This window comes from Lepisosteus oculatus, chromosome 11, assembly GCF_040954835.1.
Source record: "Lepisosteus oculatus isolate fLepOcu1 chromosome 11, fLepOcu1.hap2, whole genome shotgun sequence".
Taxonomy (NCBI): Eukaryota; Metazoa; Chordata; class Actinopteri; order Semionotiformes; family Lepisosteidae; genus Lepisosteus; species Lepisosteus oculatus.
In genome coordinates, this window is record NC_090706.1 from 31,967,526 (window position 1) to 31,989,525 (window position 22,000).

A 22,000-nucleotide genomic window follows, 5' to 3' on the forward strand; every position below is an offset into this window, starting at 1 on the left:
CCAACAGCTTTCAAACTGCAGTTTATTAATTGCTCCAGCTACATTAAACTAGCAGTGGCTGGAGTTTTGATTGCGTTACTACAGTTTTTTAATTGTAGGATTGTAGGATAATTGCATTTGAATTACATTGGGGATTGCATAATTCAACACTCTAATTAATACATTCATACTGCAGTTAAATTGATATCCTGAAAAGAACATTATGTCTCTTGCATTATTTATACTTTTGGAGAATTGGATAACTAATTCCACCATGCACAAAGAAGATATTGTTTTGTATAGATAAGGTATTCTTGCTTTCACTCATAACCTTCCACTTTGCAGGCTTTTTTGTCAATGTACTTTATATATATCAGAAATTGTTGCTTATATTTTTGTTTAGATTGATAATACTGATTGTTCTAACCCAGTGGAAAGAAAAATGTAAAAACCTGACCAATTATAAGCAAATAAAGTATGTTTTGTTTGACTCAGAAACAATAGTGGGATATTATTAGAAACTACTATATATACTGTTTTAGAAACCAGCAATTTCATCAATGTGATAAAGCACCTTAAAAACAAGGGAAAATGTTAAAAAATGCATGATTAATTTTTATTTACCTTTCACACTAATAACTGAAAAAAGAGAGTACCTTACTTTACCAGAGATGGTAAGAGACTTTAACCAAGAACCGTGTATGAATATAGTGGGCAACACAAAGAATTAACCTAAGACACTTTAATTATTAAAGGTTTTCATTCCTTATCAAGAAATACATTAAAATAAATAACTCCTCTCTGACCTTTGCAATTCTGTCAGAAAATTACGATTAAGCTAAACATTGTAGAATGCTAACATAATACATACACAGAACACCACAGTGGCAGAATCAGTTCTTTATGGGTTGCTATAAGGGCATCTCTCCTCCAAGATCATATGAAAAAACAATCTAAAAATTGTACTGCAAGTTAATATGTAGAGTGCTTTCAGATTAAATCTTTGTTGTTAAAGGGCATTTATTAAAGATGGCATTGTCAGCACTAAAAATCTCCTTTGTGTAGGGAAAGTGTCAGACTGAGTAACATTTGATGTTGTACCTGTTTTGACAGACAGCCTTTCAGACATTTTATTTGGGTAGATGAAAGGAAAAACAGACCTTGTAATGTCCTCTTTTTTCCCATCCCATTGACCTGTGATGTTACTCAGACTTGATGTCATAGAATCAGTGCTTCTCTTCTCTGTCTCTCCGCTGTGGTTGTCATGGAAACATTCCCTTTTTAGGTGAAGTTCTTTTCATTTTTTTTTCTTCTTTCTCTACCACTCCTACTGGAGATGAGAAACTGACGGTGATACTGGCTACTTGCTGCGATAAAGAGGGTCTGTCATTCGGAAACCTGGAAGCTAGTGTGAAGGAGAGAATGCTCTCAACCTGAAGACAAGTGAGCCAGTGATGTGTGTCTCTCAATACGACTGATACAGCATTTCCTGAAGCTGCAAGAGGAAAAGAACTCACATGTGAGAAGTATAGGTAAGTAAACCAAACCCCTGTTCAAACAAATCAACATCAAACCATTGATTTCATGCCTTATTAAGAAATAATTTAATATCTGCAATTCTACATTGACCTGTGGGATTCTGTCAAAAATTTGCAATGAGGCTTTCAGAAAAATGTCATTTCAACTCAGCGTTTGAGATAAGTCAAAGTTCTGCTAGTTCGAGGTAGTTTTCCCCTGGGCTTTAATAACAAATTAAATAAATGAAAGAGCTTTAACAGATGATACAGCTTTTTCTATGTTATTCTTCTAAAACAAATACAGGAATACAATAAAAATATCTGTTAATATGTAAAAATGAATTGCATATTTAAAAATAGTTATGAAGTCACCACATCGCATTGACAGTTGAGAGATCATTTTATCGGAAGTAAACAACAGTAGAACTATTTTATTTTCTTTATTTGAACTGTTTGTATTACTAAATTGCTTGAATGTCCTATTTCTTAGAGGCTTTACCGACTCTATGTTTCCTACTACACTTTGCTCAATTTGTTCACAGGATTAAGACGTTCAATGTGATTTACCATTATTAGTGTAGTAAGTGTTGTTTAGTTAATTGTCCTAATTTAGGAAAGAATGTGGAAAGGGTAGGATTATCTTCGACTTTGGATGCAAGTCCACTTCGTCACGTTTTTTCCCTGTAATTTTACTGACTCTTTTGTGTTAATGCACTTCAATGTCCATCGCCTGTGGTCAATAAATTACAAAAGGCAATGTATTCATGGCAACACAGTAGTGCAGTGGCTAGCATTGTTGTCTCACAGTGCTGGGGCTGTTGGTTCAGTTCTGGACCTGGAGTGTTACCTTCATGGAGTCCCCCCATGTTTGTGTGGGTTTCCTCCCACAGTCCAAAAACACACTGGTAGATTAATCAGCTTCCAGGAAAATTGTCCCCAGATGCGAGTGTGTGTCTACCCTGTTATAGACTGGTTTCTTATCCAGGGTGTACTCTGCCTTGTGCCTGTTGCCTGGGCTCCGGCTCCCCTGTGACCCTCAATTAGAAGTAGTTCGAAATGAATTGGCAATGTAAAAAAAGTAGCAAGTTTACAATCATTTACAGAATGAAACTATGAAGAGTGATTAAAAAGGAAGTCAATTATGTTTGACTCCTTCACTACTTGCAAAGCTGAACAGTAATGATTGTTTTTTTTTCCTTTGCAGGCAAACAAGGAGTACATCTTGTGTTTGTGGTCACATGGTACATTCTCACTGTTTGGAACAAGAAAAGTGTGTTGGAATTCCGAAAGAGTCCTCATCATGACTGATTTCCCCATTTTTAACGCAGCAACTTTAGGGTCTCCCGACACCACCACTCACATCGATTCCTTAGACCCGCCTGTGGAGGAGACCCACATGAGAGTACACACCATAATCATCGTCATCATTTTCTGCGTCGTCTGCTTTCTCCTCTTGGTGGCCTTTTTCTACGCCTTCTGTTTCCACTGCACCATTGCTCCCGTGCCAAAAGAGGGTCAGTCTCAGGCCAAGTGCAACTTGGAACGTGAAGATGCTACTTACCGTAGGAGCTCCTCTCTGTCTGTGGTCAACTCTATCTGAAATAATGCATCTACGAATAAGAAAAAAGCTCAAATTAGAGGACCTAGTAGTAAAAAAAGCACTGTAGATTACAGGAAGACCAGAAGTCAAAGCAGCTGTCACCTAGTTGTTTCTTTGCAGTCAAATAATTGTATTGCTAATTTTGCTGTATAAGGAATATAATGAATTTTTGACCACTCTTGTCCTGTCACATAATTTGTATGAGATTCACAAGCATTACTCAAGGTTAGCTCACATGTGACCAATGGGATTGTGTTTTGTAAATTGCTATCACAAATCAAAAGCAGAGCTGTGTATTGTTGATCAATTGATAGAAACACTTGATAGTAGGACTTGGATTACACTCACTACAATAGAATATTTGTTCTCGCCATTATTGTACCTTGTTTTTCTAGTAATCTTCTCTATCGTTTTCCCTTGTGTGGTAGATTGTTAATGGGATTTGTAAATACTCAGAAATACATGGAATAGTCCACTAGAGGGCTCTATTTATTTTGTAGACTTGTGCTGGTTACACTGATGATATATTGATTTATGCCTGCAGGAGAGTTTGGCATGTTCGAGATTGAATGTGCAGTGCTTCCGGAACATTTACTTTAATACAGGAGTGAATTATTCACCATCAACCTCTGCTTTGTTTTTGCACTGAAGCGAAGATAATACACCTTGAACTTGCACTTGGTGGAAAATCTTCTCAACACTGTATGTGCAGTATGTAAGGCATCTAAAAAATAAATCTTTGTTTTTTTTTTCTGTTGTGGTTCTTAGTGTTCATTAAATGGCATAGTACTCCTGATTTATCACCTCCAGTGCTCCATCTAGGCAATTGGTAAGCATTGGTTACAGATCTTTGCCATGATAGAGGGATATTGACTGTGTTTTCAACAGCAGTCCACCCTCCTTCTTGGCCATCTATCGACCTCAATCAGGGGAGATGCATGCCTCTTGAATACACTGACAGGAGCTACAGACTGTTGGAAAGTGAATCAATTCAGCTAGTGAACAGGACAAACGTGGCAGAACGTTTCTATTTCACTCATATTCTGGAACCCACACCTATATATCTTATACAGTTCTGATGGGCAAACTTACCCTTCCAGTCCACTGCATTAGTGTTAAATCCATAACTGAATGTTCAAGTCAAAGCTCAGGTTGAACTAAATTCAGAAGACAGTGTGACTCTCAAGAAATAGGACTGTGTCTGTCCATGGATAAAACACCAGTCTAAGAGGAATATGTAGCAGAGTCTATCAGGTTAGCGTACCTAAATTAAAAATTACGAACAGTGCCCAAGATGTTCAAATAATACCAGATTCAATGCCACAAGAAACTGAATGAATTGCTATTGTAAATATAAGCAGAAAATATGATTTAAGCAAAACTGTATTTTTTAATTGATTACTAAAAAATGAACTAAAAAGTTTGAACTAATTAATTTAGTCAATTAACTCCTGTTCATAAAAATATTTACTTAAAATGTGGTGAAAAAAATGGATTGGGACATGACCATACACTGATTGATATCAATGTCTTTCATGAAAATACACGCCTCTACATTACACTGTGCCTTTTATGAGTTTGACTAATTTGGAAATTACATTGAAACGGCTCAGAAACTTTAGTTAAATTCTATACTTTGTTGCTATGTCAACAAAGATGATTGGAATTTGCTGTAGTGTAGGTCTAGATTAAATTACACAAAAACACATATTACACTTTCACATGCAGCATATTGAGCTGCCTAGTGGCCTCTAGATAGGTACTACTTCAGAACTGAGCAGAACTAATGTACTTTGAAAGTTTAAAAAAGGTGTTCGCCGGATGGAAGGGGTCTGTTGATACCATTTTAGCTCTTAATTTGATACGGCTGTCTTGGATTATAAAAGTATAAACAATGTTTCCTGAAATGGCTGTTGCAAATAACACAAAGCATAAATCGACTTCACTTTCTAATGCATATCCATTGGCAGATTCTACTTCTTCAACCGGTGAAGAAATGTGAAGAAATGTACAGAAAATGAATTAAAAATGTTCATTAAAAATACAGAGGAAGCAGACATACATAAATTCCCAAATTTAGGAAGAATGTCTTAGGACTCTGAAACCGCATACCAAACTGGCTACACTGATACTTTGTGATATTGTCCTTAGCCTTCTTAAAAGCTGCAATAAACTTCATATATAGATGAAGAGAAGTCCTTTGAACTTTTAGTCCATTCCTAGGTAGTAGAATTGGAGTTCTATCTTACATAACATGAACGCTATTTTAGTAGAAGTGTCCTATGTGTAGGCAAAGGTCCCTTAGGGATTTGAAATATCAGACAGTAGTTATAATTCTGTAAAGAAGCACCAAATAGGACTGTGATAGGACTAAGATTGCATATTCAAGATACTTAAAGCATCTAAATTCCTGTTACAATCCCTGTAATCTGATAAATGCTTCTGACTATTTATCAGAATTATTGACTTTTTACATGCTTCTCTTTGGGAGAGCCTGAATTAATTACAGTAATGCTTTACTATTCATTCTTATTTAATTAGCTTAAGTTTAACAAGAGGAGGCCTTATGGGCTGTATAGTGAAAAAATCAGTACTTTTAATACAACTAAATGGAGGTTGCTGCTCTGTAGTCCAGTAGCCTTTGTCTGTGATTATTCTAGTAGATTAGAGGGTGGAAAGTGTTCATTCCCTTCGGCCCTGACACTATCCTCCTTCATACTCGTCTGGGCTACACTCCCTTATTACGTTTTTGATCTATGGACTCTTCCAAAAACAAAACAGAATGCTTTTCTTCAGATAAATACCTTTTTAAAATAGAGAAGTAGGATTCCCATTCACGTTGTAGCATCCAGGTTTATAGAGAGAGATTTAAATGTAGGTTGATCCCTGTTGTATTTAGAAGACAAGTTGATCTCTCTTGTTGGCCTGTAAAGGTGTTACATACAGTGGGATTTTAAATAGCAGCAGTCTGGGGTGATGGGTCAGGGGTTGGTCAGGATGGAGGCCTCTAGGACACCTTGTCTGTTAGTAAGGTAACTTGTAATTAGTTTTGTGTGTTCTTAGTGTATGTTATTGTCACTGTTAATAAACATTTCTTTAACCCAGTGTGCTTGATTTATTACTGCCAAAGTTGTGTCAGAGAACAAAGATCTCAGACACCTCAAATTATACCAACTGCTCAGGTAAAATCTTGGCATATATTTGACCATTTTGAGGCTATCATCATTTTAATTATTATTAACTTGCTCCATCTATTTCTGCTTTTCTCTATTTTCGTAACTCCCTATTTGTAACAATATATTACACCACCAGCATGGTGAGGTGGATTTGTTTCTATAGAAAAGCCTACAGTCATTCTTTCATATTTGATTGTGGACATTGATTGGAGCTGGCTTTAAGATTTATGTTTATTCTGGGAACCTGGTGGGTCACTCTATTCTTTTGTCTTGTTATTCACTGCTCATTAGGAAATTGACCACCCACCCTGAAAAGAATGTTAGTATGGGTGAAATTAAAACAAAATCGAGAAGAACAAATCAAGAATCATTTATTGTGATTATGTTCCTAACTGTAAGCTTTTTCCCTTACCACACATCAATATTATCAGAAGCCTTTTCACATTGCAAAACTCAGTCAAGAGCCAAAGATATTACCAAGACATGTGGGGAAAAAGTCCGTCTTCAAAGTATTTACAGTATGGGCTCTGCCTGTATCTATGTTAAATGCTTTATAGTTTTTCAATAAACCACTTCAGTTCTTTTTTTCAACAATATGTGGCTCTTGGAACAATAAACAAAAAACATGAATAACAACTTTCATCTAATGTTGTGACAAATCAGTGGAATGTTATATTGGGTATTTTTTTTATTTTCTAAAGTATTCAGACCAAAATTTGTCTTTAATTTCCAAGAACGTGCAACAAGTATTTAACAAGTCAACATATGATTACATTGGTTCAAATAGCAGCTAGTCTCCGACTAAAAACTTAATGAAAGATTATGTTAGAAAACAACAAAAGCTGAATATATATAAAAATGTATTATTTTCCAGATGAAAATACATAGATAAGTAATTAAAAAATAACCCACTCTTCTACAACGTTTTACATACCACCTATGTTAGTAGCTCATCTTTTGGGGAAGGTCTTATTGACCTGAACTCCATAGAACAGGAAAGACACAGTGCAGGGTTTCTTTTATCAACACACAGAGCACAGGACACTCTTCTGTGACCTGCGGGAGTCTGAGGAGCAGTCAGGAGATTCGATGATAGAATCTTTCCCATTGAACTCTGGGGAGTCCAGTTCATGGTGTACATCCTGAAGACCATTATCCAGAAGTGAGTCCTTATAGTGAGACTGTGGGAAAGAAGGATTTGCATAAAAAAGGAATGACCATCATTTGATCTTCTTTATGGGAATAGTGATGAATATTATAATTAAAAGGTAAAGGTTAATGATTGTAATGCTTTTTTTCTTTTCTTGTGTGAAGCACAAACATTTGTTAATTGATGTTCATTAAGAAGTAATAAAACAAGTGACAAAATCCTTCAAATTAAGATGATGCCTTTTCTGAACCCTTTAAAATGTGCTGCTCTGCTGGTTGAAACAACATAACACTAATAAAAGGATCAATTATTTCATATACTGTGTTCCACACAAAGTACTCCCATAGCACTAGGGTGTTGTCTTAAATATAGTGAAATGTAACTGAATATCACACGTAGGATGGCATTTAGGTTTTGTTATCAGCATTTTCAAATTCGTACTTGACCTCTTGCAAGTAACTTTTCCAAGGTGATTTTCTTTTCCTAGAGGAACAGCAGCAGTACATAAAATCTGAAAACCGAAGTGAGAGATTATGTGGAAAGTTTTGATTGCACAACCTATAAAATATAACATTCAACATTTGTTGAAAAAATGTTCAAATTATCAATTAATCAGAATATATCCAGCCCTGAGTGTTGAAAGATCTCTAGTCTTCCATCAGCATACACCTTACCTTACTCACAGATGTTTCCTCCACACCACACTCCTCTATAGACTCTTCTAGTGAGTTCCCTGAGACCTCCATTTTAATCCGATGGGATCGAAGGGACTTCACATCATCCTCGTCATCTCCTGCCACTGAAGGAAAGACCTGCAGCGATGATAACAATGTTTAATTATTATTGCAGTCCAGTTGCAGTATTACCTGATCAATAGAACATAATTACAGATTTTTAGAAACAACCCAAACGCCACACACTGTCATTGCAGTAGAATGTAGTAAAGATAAAAGGGGGTAACTGATTAAAGACTTCATGAAGGGTCATACCAATTCATCCTCATCGATGGGGGAGTCTGGTGGGGAGATGGTGGCCTTGCTGATGGTCTGAGTTTCAAACTGTGGGCAAGCGGCCTGGGCATTACCATCTTTGTCTCTCTTCCCCTTTAGCCAGTAAGTCTCAATTTCAACATTGCCCTGAACAGAAGGAAATAATGGTTCACTTTGTGAATAGTGAAATAATTTTTAACTCCTCCAAATCGATTCAATAAAAGCTGCATTAAACTTCTGATTTTTTAGGCTTTGGCACATACAGTATTTACATTAAGAATTAAGGCAATTTCTCTTAAGTACAATGCTCACTGTAACTTTCTTTGACTGCATCAGACTGTAACCACTCTCACCTTTAAATAGAATGACAAAAAGCCTTTTATTTAATGGTATCTTTATTTGTTCTCACTGATAGTGTACAGTACTCAACCCTTATTTGCAAAAGCAATTCAAATATAAGGTCTGAGGCACCTATTAACCTTGAAGGAGTATCTCTAGAAGGTTCAAGAAAGACAAAGAAGCTGTATAAAACATACACAGGGATCATCTACAGATGAGGTGTCTCAGTCAAGAACTGAACCTAGAAACCCAGAGTAGCAAAGTAGGTAATGTTATATTCTGTTATGTTCTACTCTGATGTCTTAAGAAAAACTAAATAAAAGAAAATTGTCTGTGATTAAGAAAAAAAATCAAAGTCAAGAATACCTTATTATCTCAGGCACTACATGGTAATGAAAAGGTACAGTACCTTAATAGTGATAGTGCCTCTCCTCTCAAAAATAAAATGACTTCCCTTGAGGTGTTCATAGGTGGCACTGCTTAACTGGATATGCATTTCCTACACCAAGAGCAAAAGATTGAAGACAAAACAGTCAATTCAATTGTTTAATAAAAACATTTTTTCTTAGAATATATATTAATACTCATCAAATAAATCAATTAATGACAAGAGGTCACAGACTCTCAGCGGAATAGATGAAAGAAGCTAGGCTCACAACAATAATTCACAGTTATCAGAAAAAGATCAATATTTTATTGCGAAAGGTCCTTTTTCTTAGATGAATCTAAGATAAGTATTTTATGCTTGCAGTTACAACAGTTGCCTCTGCTTTATGGCACTTTAATCATGCAATGTGAGACTCTACCTCTCTTGTACAGCATCATTGGAGAATTGTAACTCTTCCGCTATTGTACATACCTTCCCATTACTCTCCATGGCAGAGGCTGTGTGGACTGTGTCTCCATAGAGACCGTAGCGTGGCATCTTGTGTCCCACCACTCCGGCCACCACCATCCCAGAATGGATTCCTAAAATGAAAAACAAACATTGGGATTTTCCTGACGAAAGTCCTGATGAGTTTTTCCTCATGAGGTTGTAAAAGGCAAAAAGAAGGAGAGAAAAACAACACATACAGTACCCAAAGATTTACAGCGGTGCTGTGCGGTAAAAACAAAACCAATGAAAATAGATTAATCGACCGTGTGCGCTGTCTCTCTAGTCCAAAATTATTTATTTAATAACAAACCAAAACATAAGGAGCAGAGAGACTGTGCACCTGGTAAACTCTACTATATTTATTGATTATGGGAATTAGTCAGCACCAAATTAAAAGGAATGTGGCATGCTAAATAAATGTACTTCATATATACTGTATACTGTATATAGCGATAATAATACACACCTAAAACATTGTATTATATATCTAGGTTCTTATCTAGCAACCTAGCTTCATAAGCACATATTCGTTTTTTTCACTGTGGAAGAGGTATTGTCTGCAGTAAAGTGTAGAATCTGCATCTCTGCCCTCACCAACGCGGATCTGGATGTTGTTCCCAGTGGAGGGGTCCTTCAGGTGGTCGATGGAGCGCACCATATCCAGGGCCATGTCACAGATATTATGGGCATGATACTTGGTTTTCTCAGGCGCACCAGCCACCACCATGTATGCATCTCCTATGGTCTCTACCTGAGGAAGGAGACAATAGCAGTCTTCAAGCCTTCACAGACTTTTATGCATTGCTGATACTGTTGGCATTTCCCTTTAATTGAGAATTGTCTTATTTTTCAACAAAAGTATAAAAAAATGCATTCGTATTATAATCAAACGCATAAATACGTATTATGTTAATAGGTATCATTGATTGTTTCTAGGCATCCATCATCCAGATTGACAATAAAATACAAAAACAAATACAATACTATATATTTATTTTGTAATACTAAACAGGCTTCTATTTCCCACAGTTTTTTTAAGTATGAATAAATAGCTTTATTGCCCTGTCTACAGATGCTGGTTTATTACAAGGCTCAAGTTTCTTTGTGAATGGAGTGCTGACCCTCCATTCTCCGTATCACTGGGTAGCCCTGAATAGGAGCAAACCAGCTGCTCACCTTGAAGACCCTGTGCTTCTCGCTGAGGGTGTCGAAGAGTGTGTACATGGTGTTCAGCATTGACACAACCTGCATGGGAGTAATGTGGCTGCAGATGCGAGTGAAGCCCACGACATCACTGAAGAGGATGGTCACATCTGGAAACACCTGGGGGCCACAGCAGAGAGAGGTGTCTACCCTTTTGAGCAGTCCCTCACTCCCTTGCTCATATCCCCGTCGTAGTAGCAAGGGACTTTGTGTGTCGAAACCACAGTGAAAGAAGATCAAAAGCTTTTATTCTGTGACTCAAAAAAATATGATTGTGAATGATCAAGATTGTTGTTGTATAAAGCAACTTTGATTTTCCTCTTTTCTTAAATGGGGGCCTTATGACTGACTTGATTTATTCAGGATTCATTCAAACAGCTATAATCACATACATTCTAATTATTCTTGTTCACTTTCCCATCCTGCCTCCAATTGCCTTTTACAAACGCTGTATTATGTTTTTGCAGACATAAAGTTTTGGTGTTCAAAAATGGATTCCACCCAAATAAAAGAGCGTATATAATACAGAATATATGGAAATTCCTCCTTAATTAATGTAGAGGGAAGATGTGCTAACCTCCACTCAGCGACCATAGCATGTTTACTTTCTCTCTGAATCTGAGATCTAAATAGCTTCATTTCTTAGGCCCAGGCCTGTTCTTAATTTGGTCAATTTAATATTTGCATGGGTAACCCCAGAACCTGGTGCCCCTGCGTTGCCTGACCTCACAAGTGTTGACAGCTGGCTCTCCTTTGCGTAGCCGCTTGGCAACTGGCTTGGGGATCATTCTGTAGAGCAAATCATCCGTCTTCTTCATCTCATAGTCCAGCATCTTCATGCTCTCCTCCAATTTACTGGACTTTTTTTGCTCCTAAAGCCGAATGCACAGCATGTTTGCACTTCCAGACAGTACGGTTTGTGTAGCATAGACAACAGCATTCGTCCAGCATGCTCAAAGCTGTGCATTGAGGTCACATCTGGGCTTTGGACAATGTCATGTGACAATGCACATCTGGCAGTTGTCTATTTACAGTTTGGAGGAATTAAAATCAACACATGCATCTAAAACTCATTTGAAAACGTTTGACTCTTTAGTAAATTTAAAGAGCAGCTTTCAAGGAAAGTCAAACCTTGAAACCGTCTATGGCCAATTTACCTGTATAAGGGCTCTTTTTAGCTCTTCGGACTGTTGCGTTCCTGCTAGAACAAGATCTCGGCTGGAGTCGTGCATGCTCAGGTCATTTATGTACAATCCAGTCTTAAACATGGCACTCAACCTTTTGCCGTCTATGGCCAATTTACCTGTATAAGGGCTCTTTTTAGCTCTTCGGACTGTTGCGTTCCTGCTAGAACAAGATCTCGGCTGGAGTCGTGCATGCTCAGGTCATTTATGTACAATCCAGTCTTAAACATGGCACTCAAGCTCTCCATCCTAGAACAGTGGGAAATAGATGTGGTAATACATGGGTACACATTTACACTAACACCTGGACAGAAAATTAGGTGCTGATAAGCAATTATACATTCTAAACAAATAAAGACAGGGGTAACAAGTCAGTGCTCTTACTCCTGTCTGTGTTCAGAAAAGAAAAGCTATGTGAAATGCATTCCCACTGAATATTTTTACATCCGAAATGTGCAGCATTTACAGAAGGTAAAACATTCGCAAAAGCTTCTTTTCTCCACACGTCCGCAAAGACGAGTCTGATGTTGACAGGGGAAGTCCCTAGGGGAAAGGTTAAGACCGGAAGGCAATGCAATATTGATGGGCTTGGATGGTGTGCAGAGGCTTCTCAGAGGGGACAGGAAAGGACTCTTAAGTGTCTGGTTCTTACACAGGTGTGCCCAGAAAGATAATGGACTCCCACTCAGGCATGTATCTCATCTGCCCCTTCAGCTTCAAGCAGCGGCTCCCATCTCCCCAGCTCTCCATGGCGTTCGAGCTGTTTCCGTCTGGGGGAAGATTATCACCAAGACCTGAATCAAACTGCTGCAGTATTTCTCTCTGCCCTTTCATGTCCTGCATCAATGAACTATTTCATCAGCTGCGAATCAGACTAGAAAGCTAGGATAGCTCATGGTATTTCTTTTCTCAATTCCCTTTTTTAAAGCCTAACAGTTTGTGTCTTTGCAGAAGGCAGCTCTCCCCTCTTCTTCTCAATTACACATATAACTGAGAAATAATATACTTATAACATATTATATACAATACAATATTTTGGAATAACTAAATATGAATGCACTTCTGCTTTCCATGAATTAAATGATACTCTTCTGGTGTTCTTCAAAATATATTAGCCCTATTATCCACCCATATTCTAACCACTTTATCCAATTCAGGGTCAAGGGGGAGCTGGAGCCTATCCCAGCAAGCAACGGTCACAAGGCAGGATACACCGGAGAGGGGACACCAGTCCATCACAGGGCACACAGACACAAACACACACTCCCAGAAGCCAATCAACCTGCCAGCATGTTTATGGACTATGTGTGGAAACCGGAACATCCAGAGACAACCCACACAAACATGAGGAGAACATACAAACTCCATGCACATAGCATCCTAGAAATTGAACCCAGGGCTCCAGACCTGCGAGACAGGGATGTGAATTGCTGCTGCCCTAGCCCTACAACTTATAAGCTAAACTGAGAAGAGCAGTTTCATCTCAGAGCCAATCAGTGGTTCAAGTTTATATTATCCATCTGCTTGGTCCAGAGTACATCATTTATCTGGGAGTACACACTCCTTGTTCTATGATAGATGCAAGCTTGATTTTTTTTCTATGCTCACTCTCTCTTATGTGTCAGCTATGCTCAACTGCGTTTTGGGAGCTTGAGGTTGATAGAAAAGATTCTTGTTTAGTCATAAAAGGTTAAAACCTGGATTAAACACTGTTAACACTTTTCAACATAACATTCTCTACTAATCATTCATTGACCTCTGAGGCATATGACTTCGAAATTCGTTTGACCAGACCTGTGTAAGACCTTCTTATTTTTTTAATGGCTTCTGCAAGTATGTAACGTGAGGAAGCCAATATACCTTTGTAATCATCTCCAATAATTGACTGAAATGCCATAAGCTCCACATCAACATCAGCAGATCGATTAGCATTCTCATAATCAGAGTCTGTGGAAAGAAGACAAAAATGTCATCTCACAGGTCAGCACCGCATTATGAATGTCTAATCCTTTCCATTATAAAATCAATAAAACATGCTTTGAGAATCTGAAATTGTTGCATAACAAAGCAAATGAAAGAAATGAAAAGGACAGAGAGAAGGGAATGTAAATCAGAAAAAAGGGAATCTACTGTCAATAAAAATGGGCATTACTCTGAACTCGATTGTGCAGGTTCCTCTCTCTCTTTACTGGTTCCTTTGACATGATCTCGAACAGGTTGTTTGGGTGTGAAATAATCTACAACACACAGAATTGAAGATTTGTTCATTGAAAGTACAAAGCATTTAAAGAAGTACCCATACAGTGAACATTTTGTCGCTACTTGTGTTTACTAAAAATGGACAATTGATATTACATCAATGATCACAGAACATTTATATTTACACAAAATATATAAAGTGGGAACGTATCAGGAACAATACGCATACAAGAAAAATATTCTTGTATTTTTGATGGCCTAGTTCACAAGTTTAGCTTTCATTTTTGTGAAGTCCAACTCCCTCTAGTGGTTATCTGGTTACAAGAGGTTTCAAGGTAGATGGCTTAAAGTAGGATGATAAGCATTTTTTGTTCTGTCATTGTAATCATAAAAATAATACAGTCATAGCTCACAATACTTTGATCACTTTTTTTGTGATGAAGAGTCATAATACAGTGCAGGTTCAACAGTTCAACAGATTTAAAGATAGGGTTGATATAGATAAAGTGATTTTCTCTATGATTTTGCTTCTATTCACCTCATAGTGCATCAGAAATGATAACCTACTGTACTTAATCTTAAATACTTAATTACATACATAAAAATAAATTGAATTTCAAAATAAACTACTTTCTGACTCATATGATAACATTGAATGCAGAACACAGCACAATTACATTGTTATCATCCTGATGTTCATTTGTAATATGGAGAGAAAAGGCTTCTATGAGTAGCAGATATCCTACAGTATGTCCTGTTTTGTGCTCATACCTTACCAGACTTATTAGAATCATATACATAATGTACATGAAATGGAATTATTTCATTCAATTGTAATGCCAACTGCAAATAGTGCATTAAAAATTTGAATCAGGCCTATGTGGAACAGATGTAAGATTTCAAAGGTATAGAGTCAGGACATTGACAAACCATGTTCCAGGTGAACTCCACCAAGGGCCGGGCCAGCAGAAAGGCATCATTAATCTTTTTTCCATCCAAATCTGGGAAAACAGTGGCCAGGCCTGAGCCTACATTATGAACAACCATATCCTAGAGAAACAAAAAAATGTGGTTAAACAGCTTCTGAAATCCATACATGATGTACCTACCTGCTTTAGAGGATTTTTTGGTTAATATTTTAGTGGCCCTTACCGATTTAAACATAATTTATATATTTTTTCCAGAAGCTGGTAAACATTAGCAGCAGGTTAATTATAAAAAGTAAAGAGCAAATAGTCACAGATATAGCTGTATCTGTCTTAACTGATGAGGCTGCCAGAACCGAGATATTAGAAGTTTGCGCATCACACAAAATGCATTGATTAACTTCTTGGAACAAATCAATGTGTTACTGTCACATTACACTCCCACTAAATTAGAAAATGTTGCTAATGAGCAGGTGAAAGCTATAACTATTCACAGAACAGATGTGCTTTTAGTTTTCATTTATGTCATTTTTTCCTGTCTTTAAAGATGTAACTGACATTGCTTTATTTGCTTTTATTTCTTAAGTAAGCATAGATAACTTAATATAAAAGCAAACTTCTATATACAGATATAGCTGGTTACATTACCAGGTTAGAAAGAAAATCAAAGACACTGCAATGAAATTAGAAGATGTGTATGAAGACGTGCTCTTTCAAATGATCTTAATCATAAAAGAGAGTTTGAGGAAAAATAGTGAGAGGATACATTAGAGGTCTGTGCAGAAAATGAACATCATGAATTTGGAGAAATTAATCTGATGTTTCCTTTATGTTATTTGTTGCAGAATCCAAATGAAGCTTTTCCAGCCATACAAATCAATCTGGATATTATTAACAGTTCTGTGTTTTGAGTGTATTCATAGACATTTAAAGAAGACATTTAGGCAGGCTGTTAAATCACAAAATCTCAATCCAAGCCATTAATGTACACCTGCAGAAATACTGTGATGTACTACATATAGAATACACACAGTGTTGTTGGATTGCGCATTTCAAAACAATGAAATACACAATACACTCTCTATTGTATTTTCAAGTACATTGGAATTGCAGCCTCTGAAGGTCATAATGAAACCCAAGGATCAGTTGGCTATATTAAGGCTTGCACTAACCTGTCTGAAGACAATGTTAAAGGGGAACACCTCAAAGAAGAAGTCACTAGTGATGGGCAGTATCTCCTGTTCCTCTTCATCTTCCTTCTGGATATACCGGTAGGCTGAGTTATCAAAGTTCAACCTGAGGACAAAGTGGCAAAGCAAAAAAGGATGGACATTGGGCGTGAGTTCTGTATCTGGTTAAAAACTGTTGACAAAACTAACGAAAAGCTGCATTTGCACTACAGGATGCATCTGCAATCTTGTTATGGGCTTTATAAAATGACAGGCACTCTTGTGTGAAAATAAATCTCACGGAACCTCATGGTGACATGGGAGTAGTCTCCCACAAGCTGCTCACTCAGAACCTCCACATGGATGTCGGTGTCATAGAACTGCTTTCCCATCTGCCTCAGCTGGCCCATGGCATAATGCAGGTAGCCTTTCCTCTTACTCCTGCAGTCAGCACAGTACAACACAGAAGCACAGGCTCTTAGATTCCTGCTTCGCTTGACACTTTATTTCACATCATTTTGTGAGGCTAGAAAATCTAGCATAGTTCATTACATGACATTTTGGACATATTCCCTCACCCTTTCATTTGCAAATAGTTTGCATATTTTGCCTGTGAAAGCTCATCTTTGTTGGGTGAGTAGGACCATTGTAAAGAGGAAACCTCCTACTCACATCTAAACAGTTTTTGTATCATTGCGTTCAATCAGCAAATTAAAATGTTGCATAACTGTTAAAAGTGCAATATCATAATAAACAATACGACAAATTCTAAGCGTGTGATTCATAATACATATACGTAGGTATTACAGTGATGTAAAGCATTCATAAGAAAAAACTGTGTTGTGTAATGCACTATAACTTTATTACAGTAAACCACAGTAAAATGGGATAAAGCAGAGCTTCTCTCCCTCTTTTCAGTGACCTGTAATGCAGAGTAACTCCGGTGGCTGATTCTTCCTGACAGAAAAAGGTGGGGGGTTGGACTTTCGGGTAGCTGAATCGGAGGTATTCGTGTAGGTTGTCCAGCCCGTTAACAAAGTCTCTGACGTGTCGCCCCAGAACCTGTAACACAAAGATGTTCCACCTCAAATCCATGTCAGCCTGCCACACTGACAAGCATTTCTGAGGGAGGACTCTTATTGATGTTATGATTTATGGGTATGACTATTGATTAACTCTTGCCATATTACAACACCAGGAAGAGGGAACCATCTTTCAACTTCAAATTCCATATTTAAAATCACAGCAAGCAGCTATAGACAGCTGTTTCTCCCTTGGTGGTGACTTATCACCAGTTTATCAGTGGGGCATATCATTACATAATACATTATATAATAAATATATCTATAAAAATATATATTCAAACTTTTTTCAGAATGACAGGCTTACATTGTTCCTGAACATGAAGGGAAATATGTCAGTGTGAAAAGAAAGTTGAAAAAACAGAAAGAACAGGGGTCTGTCTTTAAAGATTACTGGAGATTGTCCAAGAATTGCATATTTGTCCCCCTTTTAAATAATGATTTATGTTTAATTTTACCTTTGGACGTCCTCTACCCACCTTTAATATTCTGTCATAGCCATACTTCCCTACAAATCCCAGAAAGTAAACACCCCAAGAGTTCATCAGCTCATTGTAGGGGGTTCCTGTTACCCCACTGGCAGCTTTGGCAATGCGAGGAATGACACTCTCGCTGTAAACCTGAAAGAGGAGGATCGCAGTCTCTCAATAGGATGTTCACTTGAGGGACTCTGACCAGAGATCTCAGGAAGCAAATAACCTGTTATGTTTGTTCCGGCCTTGGAAGCCAATATTATTTTTCCATAATCAGTTACAGGTAAGCAAGGTATACAGTAGATGCCTTTAGCAATGCTGGTAAGACCAATCATCAGCCTTGCTGCAACCAATCAAACAAACAATCTACCGTTTGAGCCTTAGAAATTTTGATCTTTTGATCACATACAACTGTAAGTTGTTTTTTCCTTCTGACAAAGATTAAATTAGTCCCAGAAATACACAAATAGTATAACGACTGACTATCAATGCAGTCAAACCAAGGAAAGTCATATTTAACTCCTAATCTGTACCTATCATATAATGGAGTCATCAAACATCAGTGATTTAGCTAGATAAGGTAATTGTCTTTTAATAACCAGGAAAACTGTGTGATTTCATCAGTCAGAATGCAAATACAGGATTTAATTTGCTCTATTTTGTTCCTCTATTCTGGTCTTTCACTCATATGGTAGAGTAAGTCCTGCCAAGATTCTTATTTAACTTCTCAAAGCATTGATCCTAAATGACACCTGATGTGTAACGAAGGAATGCAGTCTGACATCTGCCCTCTCGCGGACGAGTTTCCAGACATCATCCCCATAGGATTCTTTAATGAAGTCGTGCAGACTCTCACATAGCAACCCGTACATCATTGAGGCTTGCTGGTGTTGATGTCAGAGCAGAGCGACCAAAGAGGCTATTGCAAGAGAAACATATAAATTGCATTGGTCAGATTGAAAAAAAGAAAGTGAATCATACCCATGTCTAGCCCAGTTTTATTCATGGTACATAAAATGCTTTGTACTGTGATAGGTGACAGTGTGGTATAAATACGATTTGGAAAATGTAACTCAAAGGTCGTAACAGTTGAATATTAGTTTTTAATTGAGGTGTGCAGATTCCACAACCCACAGCAAAGCCTCACAAATAATATCACCTAAGCAGAAATCGTCTAGATTTTGAGATTTGTTTTGTCTTGTAGGGAGATTTGTAATTTTAGAATATGTTTTCTTAAGAACAGAAAAGGCAGTGGAAAAAAAGCATTTGATAACAGAAATCTGTGCTTCCAGGATTGGCTCTACGTTGTCATGAGCTCAGCCTGGAACAAGCAGCTTTCCGATAATGAATGGATGGATAACAGAAATATTAATTTAAAGCTTACACTCAATCCCCAATATGTTGGCTTTGAATAAGTTTAAATATTTGTCCCCTTATTTAAAATAAACCTGATTTATAAATGTAACAAAACTGACATTATAATTTATCAACTTCTATTCCTAAAACTTACAGGGCCTATATCCTGGCCAATCCTGCTAAATTAAGTAATATTGTTTCCTTGCAAGAAAACACAAAAGTGCCACAAATCTTTCAAGATTCTACTGTAAATTCAGAGTCACTCATTTTAAACCTTTTTTTTTTATTTTACAAAATTGGGAGTTTATCAAATTAAGTTTAGAAAACCAGGTGGTAAAATTAATGTGAGAGAAAATAAGGTTCTATGAAAAAGGCTCATAGACTGATAGATCCCCTTGATAAATTAAAAAGGAAAGGAAAGGAACTGGTAGGGTAGCATCCCAAGGACTATTAATAGTATAGTATACTGTATTTATTTATACTTCCATTTAAACCAGTATTTATAGAATGAACTACAGTCAGCTACAACATGAAACTCCTGAATATGTTCCAGCAATTTGCTCAATCGCATCCTGGGAAGAGAATACTCATCTTTTTAATGAATCCCCAATTCTTAGTGTCACTTCCAGAGACTGCTGTAGAAGAGACCAGTTGCAAACTGTGACTCTAGTCCAGCTGTTATTTAACAGGGCCTATCAGCCTGACACAGTTTTAAAATTGTCAAAATCTGCTAAATGAACTTTTACTGTTAACCATGCTGTGTCAGGTAGTCTGAAAATAATTAAGCATCTGAACACTCTTTAAAAATGAAAATAAATGTAGAAACCCCCACAAAAAACTATTAAAGCCCAATACCCATGAGCAATACTCAGCATCTTTCAGAGAATCTAATCCACAAATGATTTTAAACTGATGCTGTAAATCACCACCATAAAATACATCTCTTGGTCTGATTAAAAAAAAACAGAAAATACCTTTGGAAGACAAGCTGCTGAATTCTTGTCACCAGTTTGGACAGTGCATCGCAACTGAAGCAGAATGAAGCTTTTTAGAGGCATTTCTCTTATAAACACCTAAGAGCTGATAAGATGGTATTGTCACCTGTCACTGCCTGGTGGCCCTTCATCTCAGAATATTGCTCAATTACAGCACTGTACGCCACAAACAGACTCCCAGTCAGCTTTCAAATACAGATGTCGTCCCTCTCAAGCATTGACGATATCTACAGTATGTCTGACTAGAAGGGATTCCTGCGATTTCTCTGAGACATATTCACATTCCACATTGTATTCTGAAGTAGTTAAGAAGTTTGCATACAGATTGTATACAGTTCTTGTCAAACTAAACATTTGAAAGTTTCGTTTCAAATAATGCTGATGGAATACAGTAGTATACCTTTAAGGCTTGCTTTTTTCATTAAGGTTATTTCTGCATTCAATTCAAGCTACCTGTCTCATCATAATCATTTTATATGCCAGCATGGTTTTGTAATGCAGCTAAAGAGTAACGCAGTTAATTAAGGTACAAGTTCAATAGTGTAAGCATTAAAGCTGTAAGGGGACTGTTTATTGATGATATATTAACAAGGTAATTGCTCATCTCACATCCTGTATTAATTAGGTAACCTTCAGAACAATAGTCTGTTTGCCTGACTTCTCTTATTCATTCACTATGGATTCACAAAGAGAGTGTCAAGAATATCTACTTTCTGCAAAATTATCTGAAAACGTCTATCAAGTCAAATAGCAAAAATATTTAAAAATGTATTCAAATGTTGGAATAAAGACATATTTTTGTCTGTTCAATCCAAAAGAAGCAACAATTTTGCCTTTAAGATTCAACTTCCCCCCTAAATATCTGGATTATAGGTTTTCCAGCCTCCTGTGGTTTCAAAGTGACAGGTGAGATTGCAGGTGGAAAACAGTTTTTTACGATTTCAATCAGTATGCCTACTTTCAGGAAATTATCTGCCCAGATGTTACTGGCAAAGGGCAATGAGTGGGCATTACACATCAAAAGTACTGTTTGTGTCAAAAAGCCTCAAAGCATATCATTGCAAGCTTTAATAAAACTGGCATTATCTGACAAAGAGCCACACTAAATGCCTGTTTGTATTTAAACATTTCACAACGCCTTGTGCTCCTAATGAGTATTACACAGAGTACCAATAATGTATCTGCTAATAGAACTTTCAGTTAAGAGGTACTTGATAAGCAGTCATTTTTAAATCAAATCTACAAAATATGAAAAACATAGCTTTTGTAAACATTGCCCAAGCAGAAAACTATGTTAAAATCTCCATCTGAAAGATGCAATTGAAGATAAATGGTGAATGGAAATTGTTGGAATGCTTATTCTGTTGATAAATTTGTCATAAACAAAATTATTATTCTTAACACAGGGATGCATGACCCACCATACATACATACATGTATACCAATCAGCTTGCTAATGCAAATAGTTTACACAGAAATACCATGACTACTTGAGATGAAAACATAAGGATATAAGGAATTTTAAAACCAGAGGAGGCCATTCAATCAATCTAGACCAGTTGGTAGTTAGCATTTACCTGACCTCATCTAGCCATTTCCTGAAAGATGACAGGGTACCAGCTTCAACATCATACACTAGCTGGGAAGCTTGTTCTAGTCCCTCAACCCTTTGGGCAAAATCAATGTACATGAATGTGCACTTAGTGACTAAATGAGAAGTTCATTTTTGCATGTTTAGGATGGAGACAAAAATACAGGTTAAAAATCTGGACATGCAAAATTAGGT

The 22,000-nt window shown here is 37.0% G+C and overlaps 2 protein-coding genes and 1 long non-coding RNA gene across 3 annotated transcripts; 1 reads left to right on the forward strand and 2 right to left on the reverse strand.

Annotated features, from left to right (window-relative positions):
• The first annotated feature begins 1,268 nt into the window (after positions 1–1,268).
• LOC107077683 (uncharacterized) lies at positions 1,269–3,849 on the forward strand. The gene is made up of 2 exons (XR_001478678.2): positions 1,269–1,511; positions 2,701–3,849. It is a non-coding gene; the product is annotated as an uncharacterized lncRNA (long non-coding RNA).
• Positions 3,850–8,405: 4,556 nt separating this feature from the next.
• LOC138241846 (soluble guanylate cyclase 88E-like) lies at positions 8,406–12,098 on the reverse strand. Its single transcript, XM_069195786.1, has 7 exons — positions 11,988–12,098; positions 11,556–11,702; positions 10,804–10,950; positions 10,222–10,378; positions 9,610–9,719; positions 9,160–9,249; positions 8,406–8,558 (listed from the first exon to the last, which is right to left on the reverse strand). The coding sequence occupies exons 1-7, from the start codon at positions 12,096–12,098 to the stop codon at positions 8,406–8,408; spliced, it is 915 nt and encodes a 304-aa protein (XP_069051887.1).
• Positions 12,099–12,118: 20 nt separating this feature from the next.
• On the reverse strand, positions 12,119–18,770 carry LOC102695074 (soluble guanylate cyclase 88E-like). The gene is made up of 10 exons (XM_015349689.2): positions 18,616–18,770; positions 17,870–18,010; positions 17,231–17,370; positions 16,615–16,749; positions 16,312–16,435; positions 15,144–15,263; positions 14,167–14,251; positions 13,875–13,961; positions 12,667–12,784; positions 12,119–12,263 (listed from the first exon to the last, which is right to left on the reverse strand). Exons 1-10 carry the CDS (start codon positions 18,736–18,738, stop codon positions 12,119–12,121), a joined length of 1,218 nt encoding a protein of 405 aa, XP_015205175.2. The 5' UTR covers positions 18,739–18,770.
• Between the last annotated feature and the right edge of the window lie 3,230 nt (positions 18,771–22,000).